Source organism: Erigeron canadensis, chromosome 1 (assembly GCF_010389155.1).
Source record: "Erigeron canadensis isolate Cc75 chromosome 1, C_canadensis_v1, whole genome shotgun sequence".
NCBI classification, from domain to species: domain Eukaryota; kingdom Viridiplantae; phylum Streptophyta; class Magnoliopsida; order Asterales; family Asteraceae; genus Erigeron; species Erigeron canadensis.
Genome location: NC_057761.1, coordinates 672,827 through 681,947, shown reverse-complemented (window position 1 = coordinate 681,947; position 9,121 = coordinate 672,827). Strand labels below are relative to the sequence as shown.

The 9,121-nt window shown below is 32.7% G+C and overlaps 1 protein-coding gene across 1 annotated transcript; it reads right to left on the bottom strand.

Moving 5' to 3' along the window:
- Positions 1-558: 558 nt before the first annotated feature.
- On the bottom strand, positions 559-5,603 carry LOC122610575 (potassium transporter 6-like). The gene is made up of 8 exons (XM_043783555.1): positions 5,370-5,603; positions 4,796-5,285; positions 4,463-4,516; positions 3,106-3,366; positions 2,965-3,017; positions 2,402-2,525; positions 2,019-2,273; positions 559-1,937 (listed from the first exon to the last, which is right to left on the bottom strand). The coding sequence occupies exons 1-8, from the start codon at positions 5,406-5,408 to the stop codon at positions 874-876; spliced, it is 2,340 nt and encodes a 779-aa protein (XP_043639490.1). The 5' UTR covers positions 5,409-5,603; the 3' UTR covers positions 559-873.
- Positions 5,604-9,121: the final 3,518 nt, after the last annotated feature.

Genomic DNA, 9,121 nt, shown 5'->3' with positions numbered 1-9,121 from the left:
TTATCCGAGATCAAGAACTTTAAATGTCTAAATTTGACTTGCTAGGTCTTTCTTCTCACTGTAAGTATTTTTGTTTGTACAACATAATACCTAATAAAAGTTAAACTAATGAAAAATACATCTAAAGCTCAATCTATCTATATATTTTGTATAGTATTGTGTAACATAAACAAAAAAATTTACGGTCAAGGTTACGAGAAAAAGAATTCAAAAGTCAAAATATTAATTTGGGAGTGAGGGAGTATAACTTAAAACAGATTTAAGGTGCCAAGGGACGTAATACAGGCCCGTAAAAGTGGGATTCTAATGATTACGTGACAAATAATATGAAATGAAACTGGACACAGTAAAAACAGCCTAAATCAAGAACTTTTTTAGACAATTTTGAAAAGTTAGCCGAAATCAAGAACTAAAACATTGGATTTGTTCTGTTCAATTCTCTGTTTAGTCGGTCAAACTTCAAGCTCAGTTGTCAACTTTCGGTTCCCTGCTATACTGGAACAGACAAGCTGTACAAACCCCCCTAAAACAACCGAAGAATGACATGACAGGAACATGTTTCAAGAAATCATCATTTGAACATTTCCTTATAGAGAAACTAACATCAAAACAAAGATATACATCATTCTCATCATGATCCTATTATTCCTATATATGTATTTAGAAAAGTGAACCACATACATGCTATACCTACTTGGTGTATCTGCTACTATCTTCTTCCGAAGTTGCAAAAATGCGACCACCACAAGAACAGATGGATCACCGGATATGATTCAATCCACCACCACCATCAGACAGTGGGTGCAGATCTTTCATGTATTAACTACAAAAATATGCAAAATAGAAACATTTACAAAACAACTGGTTACATAGTCACACGTGATACACCATTCCCACCTCGAGGGTCGATGCATGAGGTACAGTTAATGAGTCTGTTGACGGCCTGCTATTTCTTCTCAGGAACTCATAGCCTAAATTTATCGCAATTTTTTTGATCAGACCCGACCCTTGTTTTGCTTTAACATACGAATGTCCAAGTATGTAAGCCACCCCTGCCTCCCTAGCCTCCATTAGATCCCGTAACTCAGCTCGTGAACCATCATCGATCTTCGGGCTCTCAGGTACCACAAATCTCACCCGTTTCTTCACTTGATTTGTGGATGTGGTCCGTATTTCTTGAACCTCGGGCCCCTCAGATCCATCTTGCCGGTCCGTGCACATTTGAATACCTTCCGGATGCGTGGAAGGTGTCCCAACAACAGTCATTACCTCATCATCGCTGCTCGGTTTACTATTCACAGAATTCCCATTATGGGTAGAAGTGTCATTTTGTGTCCTGATAAACTCGGCTATACTGCAAACCAAATCCTTCTCAAATTCCACATCATCCTTGTGGATATCACGATAACCATACCTGACTATACACCGATATACCCGGTACTCACGCGGGCCTATGTGGCCCACGAGGAACCGTTCTTCATGGCTCACATGAGGGATTGGGACTGATTTCACGCAAAGAAAAATGAGCACTTGGTGAAAAGCCGGAAGGTTAGTCACGAAATGCGAAAAGATTGCAGGGATACCGGATACAAGCTCGGTATGAACAAGCCCAATTCCTCGAACCCGGACTATGCCAAGAGTCGGGCCTAGGCTCAGTAGCCAATCAACCGACACTTTGTTTTGGTCATCAAATTCATACTTTTTTCGTGTACCATAGTGCCATATGTACATCACGAGCATGAAGATGAGTGAAAGGGCTATAGGAACCCATGCTCCTTCAAGAAACTTGATAAGAGAAGCCGAGAAATACAATGCTTCAATTGTCCCAAAAAACACCACAAAAGCGATTGCAAGAAAGACACTTTTGTGCCAGCATAATACGATCACGAGAGACATCAAGCAAGTTGTAACCAACATAACCGTAATAACAGCCAAACCTGATCAAGATACAACAAAATCAAGATATAGGCATTTGATAAACAAAGTAAATGATAACGTTAAGATCGTGTCAGACGTACCTGAAGCATTACCCATACGTTTGGTATCTCTAAACCCAATGGTAACAGCTAGACATAACAGCATCAGGATCCAGTTGATCTCTGGAATATAAATTTGCCCGTGATATTTTGATGACGTATGGACAATTTTGACTCTCGGGAAACATCCAAGAGACGAGCATTGTTTTATAATTGAGAATGTCCCAGTGATGATTGCTTGGCTTCCAACAACTGCAGCAAGGATGGCTATCAGCAGCACAGGCACCCTCAAACTCTCTAAACAAACCAAACCAACCCAACCATCACTTAGCCACAATCCCTTTCAAAGGGTAATTCAGTAAATAATATATATTAGAACGTCAGGTTTCTTGATTTCAAAATATCAAAGCTCAAACACAACTTACTCGGTACAGAAATGTAGAATCCAATCTGGTAGTCGTTTTCGATTACATGATGCTGAGATAGATAAGCAGCTTGCCCCATATATGCAAGTATCAACGATGGATATACGAATGATGTAAACGCTATCTGAAAAGTGAATTTAGAAATTCATAAAGAACAGGCAAAAGGCAAAAAGAGGAACACATAAATATTTAAAGGTGGCAATTTCCAACCATTTACTTATTATTTGGGTATATTTTTACATTTGAAGAGTCAAACAGGACCAGCTCAAATGACATGGCTATAAAGCAACAGTTCAACCCGTTTGAAAGTCACCCAAGTCCGTTATCAATGCATGCAGGCCTTCTTAATCATTTCACTCAATAAGTTAGTAATTCTATAGTTTTGCTACTCATCAATATCACACTAAGTAAAATGATTCATAGAAGAGTTTTAGTAGAATGGATAATGTACTTCGGGTGAACTCGACTTATGAAACATTACCTTCTTTGACTCAATCCCATTACCCAACCCATTAGATAAACCGTTCTGCCACTTCTGCACCTAACATTGTGCATTCACATACCTGGATAGACAACTGTGAAAAGTGTCCGAGATCAGCAAACATGGCTTCCGAGCCTGGAGGAGGGAGCACAGTTTTTAGAAAGGAAAACTTTACTTCTAGAAGACAAACAGGTTTATACATGTAATTTAACATTGTACTTGCCTGTGATGCACAATAAGATACCACCTAAAGATTTCCAGCCTCCAGTTTGAGTTTTCTTGAGAAATTTGTACATGTAAACGGGAGATAGTGCTTTGTAGATGTGAGGGTTCCAGTGAATAATATTGTATAAACCGATAGAGCTGATGCAGAAGAGCCACAATATAACCACAGGAGCAAACAAGTGTCCGACCCTGTGGGTGCCAAAATGTTGCAGGGCAAACAATGCTATCAGTATGACACACGCAACTGGGACTTCTACATCTGCAGCAATACATCAGTTCCTTCTATCAATATTCGTAGTTTCGTGTTAATTACTTAATTTACACATAGATATAGTCCTGTGATCAGATGTAGACCCTCAAATTGTACTTTATTATCATCAGCTTATGACTAGTGAGTAGTGGTAACCATTTTATATGCAAAAATTACAACTCAAGGACACGTGGGTCTTTTCAAGCTAATGGAGAGATGACCGTTGCTTTCATAACCATAAATAACCTTTTGAAGTAATGTGAACTCTATGTAGTGGTAGATGATGTGTGATCCATTTCATAAGTTATGCCACTAGACACAAAAACTTAGAAATCATAAGAAAATCAAGATATTGATAGAATTAACTACCATCCTTTGAATTATTTAACTAATTATCAAGAATCTGGTTCTTCTAGTAACAAAGTTGATTACAAGTACAAACAAACATCCCCCTAACTTGGCTACACACTTACTTGGATAGATTGACATATAATACTTGGACATAACTTGTGCATAATCTCATTTAACATGGTTTACTCATTGAAAAATGAAAGTGCATAAATCTTTTTTTTTCTATATGAAATAAAAAAAGACATCATTTCATTCCCTTTCAAAGGCAGACACAACAGGGCAAACTCATTGGTTATACCGTTAACTACATACTAAAGTTAAAATTGGTGCCCGTTGCAATACTGGCAATACATATTACTTCAATTAGCGTTTGAAAAGTTCTTAAGACCAGAAGTCAATCATCCCAATAAATATAAGGGATCTCCGAGGTTTTGGGATTTTTCAAAGGTATAAGATCCAACCTAGGATTTATCAACAATATCTACACGCAAAGAAGGTACAAAAAGAGCAAGGACGATTTATCTTGTTTCTTACACAAGTTACTTAAAGTTTAAACTAGGCATTTTGTATGTTTATAAGCTATTTTATTCGATGGGAAGTTTTAACTTTTTCCATTTCAACAGTTCTTGAATACATAAGGAACTTTTGCCCGGCAAGAATGACAATATTCTACTCATGCTAATAGGCCACAAACTAAAGACAAATAACATCTGGTTGAGAACTTATATTAAGGTAGGTATAAGAGGAATATTACATTTGTGGTGCTCTTTGGCCAGTTGAAGCTCTACACCAGAAACCGCTGAAAATACTGCAAAAATCATCCAACAATGAATCAATCCGGTGACACGGTAAGTAAAGAAAACAAATATAATTATGCATACTCCAACAGTTAACTATTAATCTTTAAATTCTAATAAAAGCCCAAAACTTATGGTGGCAAATCACTGTCAATTGAACAAAAAAGAGGGTCTTTAAAAGTCCATATTTATAGAAGAAACCCCAGAAAAATGAACTAAAACCCATGAATATGAAATGAAACACCACCAATGGTCTTTAATAAAAAAGAATTTAACTTGAGAAATCAAACCTGAAAGGGCAGGAGTAAGAACACCATCACCAATGACCATACAAGCACCAACAAGAGCCAAGACAAGCAAAAACCTCTGCAAGACTCTATGTTTCTCCAAAGTAGATTTAAGTCTTGACCCAAAAGAAGTCAAAGCTATGGGAGATGGTGTTTCCTTTTTATAAGTGGACAATTCTTCATCTACTAATTGACAATTAGGCAATGAACTGACTCTAGCATGTCTGCAAAGCAATGAATAAAGTGCAAATGTGCCTCCTTCCCCATTATCATCAGCTTTCAACACAATAAACACATATTTCAACAAAGGTACTAAAGTTAATGTCCAGAATATAAAAGAAAGTGCCCCAAATATCTCTTCATTAGTCTCTGAATGTTTAATATCTTCTGCAAAAGTACTTTTAAACACATATAATGGTGATGTGCTTAAATCCCCATATACAACCCCTAAACTTTGGTATGCCAACGTCAAAACTGCCTTCCATGACTGTTTCTGTTCAACCCCAAAAAAACAAAAATTTCAAATGGCCATTCTTGAAAACAAGAAAGAAAGCAAATATAAACAAACCCAACTCACCTTTAACTGATTTTTGTGAGACCCAGTTTCCAGATCCATTATAAATTGTCTTTAAATCACTAAAGATGCCACCTTTATTAGCATATAACCCATTTAGCAAAAAATAATTTGCAAGAAACAACCCACCCTATAAAAAGATTACTGAATTTATACTAAAAACTCGGAAGGAAGGAAGTTGGTTATGAAACACCAAGAAAGGAAAAAGAGAATTATATCACTCTCTCTGTGTGCCTAATGGTGATGGATGGAGAAAAGTGTTTCTTTAATGTGTTCAAATAGCAGTTGAACAAACATCACCAACCAAATACGGAAACATACAAATATTTAAGTGCTTAATTTTTAGCTTAAAAACTGTAATTTTTTTTACTAGGATTTGTTTATATTTAGTACTCGTAATACTGTATATATTTGTAAGTTTTAATTCATTTAGTTATACTAATAGCGTGTGATAGTGGAAGGGGAACGTGTGTACGCGTCCGTGTGAGATAGAGATTTAGATTTACTTACAAACCAAAAAGGTAACCACGCAATGCGATGAATAATGGTGACAATGGTAATGTCGATAGATGTATGATTATTAATATAAAAGTAATGGATGTAAAAGAGTGTGTAGTTATAAATAATTTCATTAAAAGTATTATTATTATATTAGATTAGCATTTTACTCGCACAATGCGACGGTGGTGATGTTGGCGGCAGTGTAGTGTTGGTGGTGACGGTTGGTAATGGTGGTGGCGTGACAGGTGGTGGCGGTGTGGTTATTATTTTAAAATAATCAATGTAAAAGGGGTAATGTAGTTATTTTAGGAGTTGATGTGTTTATGTTGTAATTAATTGATTAAGAGTATTATATAAAATTTAAGTGAAAATATTTAAATTAATGAATAAAAGTGAGAAAATTAATTAATTCATTAAAGATAGAATGATCTTTTCGCTTGAGGACAATTTTATGAGAGAGAGTGTTCAAAATACTCTTAAAATATTTTTCAATCTCTATCTACCCAAAAAACTTATCTCATTTATTCATTAATTTACTTATCATCACATGATGTAATTATAATACTCTTAAAGAAATTATTTACAACAAACATCCTTCAACTCTTAAATAATTGGATTACCCCGTTTACACAATTATTTTTATATTAATAAACACACCGTTATCGTCGTCATCTTCACTACAACTTGTCACCACCGCCGGCCCCCTGTTACCGGGTACCCCTAGAGTATGTTAATAAGAAAAGGAATGAATATATTAATATGGAAAAAAAAGTTTTAATAGAAAAGACATAATATATATATATATATATATATATATATATATATATAGGTTTTAGGTAAAATAAAACAAGTATTAATGTAAAACAAATAAAACAATAGGTTTTTCTATAGTGATAATTACCGTGCATCAAATAAATCATAGTACATCAATTGTTTCGTGAATCTTCGTGTATCAATTTAACCATGATCTAGGGGTTAAGATCTTATCATATTTGTTTTACTTTAATACTTGTTTTACAATACCCAGCCCATATATATATATATATATAAAAGAAGTAATTCAAGTTCTAGAATTTTCTGTACTAAACGTGTTTAATTTTTAATATACGTTATTATCTATAAAAAAAAATAAAATAAAGTAATAAATAGGGTTTGTATTAAAGTAATTAAAGTAAAAGTCCAATATAGTGCTAGAAAGTAGAAAGATGTGGGGTCAAATACATAGAAGAAGTTGGTCTCAACTAACACGTTTTTGTGGGAAGGGACACATGTTCGTTACCACAAAGAATGATTATTTTGTGTGTGTTGTTAGAATCACTTGTATATGTATGTATGCTAAGATAAGAAGATGGTATGGTTTGTCTAACTTTTGCTTTGGATAAGTTGATAAGCCCTGACACAAACGGGGTTGGAAAAGAAGGTATAAACTTATGTATGGTTTGTTACTGGTTTTCGAAAGTCCTAAGAACTTCTTTGAAAAGGAATATCTTGTTAAAAAGTGAAGAATAATTATCAATCTTAATTTTTTTATATCTTAATTTTAATCTTAATTTTAATTTTTATTTCATTTTAATCTTAATCTTATTTTGAAAACTAAAAAATATATATTAAAACAACTGGTTTAACCCCATTTAATCAAACACAATGCTTGATTTTTCACAACTAAGTTATTAAACATGTGATTAAAGTATCCACAATTATTAATTATATTAATAAATTTTAAAAAAAAATCTCATAAGTTTACATTTTTCTTTATTTTTCATCATCAAATTACACTTCTAACTTCTTTTTTTATGATAAATCTAAGTAAATACTTAAATTAAATATAATTAACATTTTTTAGCTTTTAATGATAATTACTAATTAATTACTACAAATTGTAAAACTTATAAATGTATGATGGTAATCCAATCCATATAAAATACATTTAACATTTATATTGCTGTAAAACTTATAAATGTATGATGGTAATCCAATCCATATAAAATACATTTAACATTTATATTGTTCGAACAAGTTTGTTGTCTTTTCTGTTTTGTTATTTTGTTATTATTATTTATTTATATGTCCAAGTATCAAATTCCAATATGCAACCTATTATTTTTTAACCTTAACTAATAGTCAAAGATTATATATCAAGTAGTTTTTTAAAAAATATATATATTTATACAAGATATATCTCTATTATTAATTGTTTAAAATATACATAAATCGACTAATATTTGGTTGTAATGATCCTCAAATTATATATAAAGGAGTTAGAAGATCATATTCATAATTTCTCAAATTCTAGGATAGATAGAAAAAAAAATAAAAATAAACTATTTCATTCCAGATAGGTATATTTCATTCCAAAAACATGTTTTTTTCTATTCATTTCATTTTGTCATAATTATGTATTTCATTTCCTCTTTCATTATATTATATCAAACACAAATTTTATTTGTAATATAATTTTAATTTTGTCATAATTTTGTCAAACACAAATTTTGTCATAATTTTATTTCCTCTTTCATAATTTTATATTAAAGTAATATATTAATTAGTTTAATCACTAAATGATTAATTTAAATAAGTTAAAATGTTAATTGTATTTAAATTAATTAGAAGGAGGTTTAAAATGTAAAATATGGAAATTAGAGTTGGACTCTAAATCCATATGGGGGGCCGGTTTTTGAAGGCTCAAAAGAGGCCTTTTGATTGCTTAGTCACCAAGCCAAAAATACTAAAGACTTACCCTATAAATAGAGGGTTTAATATAAGGGTTTTAGATATCAATTCACACAAGAAAAATCCTCCTCATTTTCCTTCTTTGGTTTCGGTCGAACAAAACTAAAAAAAAAACAATCTTGCAAATTTGGTTTTGGCTTCATACGTATAACTTATATTAATATATTAATATAAGTTTACTCATGAATCACTGATTACACATTATTAATAGTTTGATTTGATTGTGGAATTATTTTGGGTTTCGACTTCAACATAAGGAAAAACACAACCGGGTTTGTGAGTTCGTGATCGGATACTAGCATACGGTATAGGGGTGTCTGGTGTGCAATCGTAGAGGGATTTACTTCAAATCTTCATAAAGTTCTTCACTTTATCATCTACATTAAGAGATAATCATAATCCTATTTCAAGGTTAATTATTTGATTACTGTAGATGCAGATTCGTTGTGACAATCGCAACATAGATTTGATTATCATTTATGTTTTAGGAACCATGTTTGTAATCATTTAAATTAGAACTTGTG

Excerpts from the sequence above, each read along its gene's own strand:
- LOC122610575 (XM_043783555.1), bottom strand. The coding sequence starts at position 5,408 with ATGGATCTGGAAACTGGGTCTCACAAAAATCAGTTAAAG. Across the intron at positions 2,526-2,964 it reads TTTCACAGTTGTCTATCCAG|ATAGCGTTTACATCATTCGT; the intron begins GTATGTGAATGC and ends TTCACTTTTCAG. Across the intron at positions 1,938-2,018 it reads ACGTATGGGTAATGCTTCAG|GTTTGGCTGTTATTACGGTT; the intron begins GTACGTCTGACA and ends TATCTTGATCAG.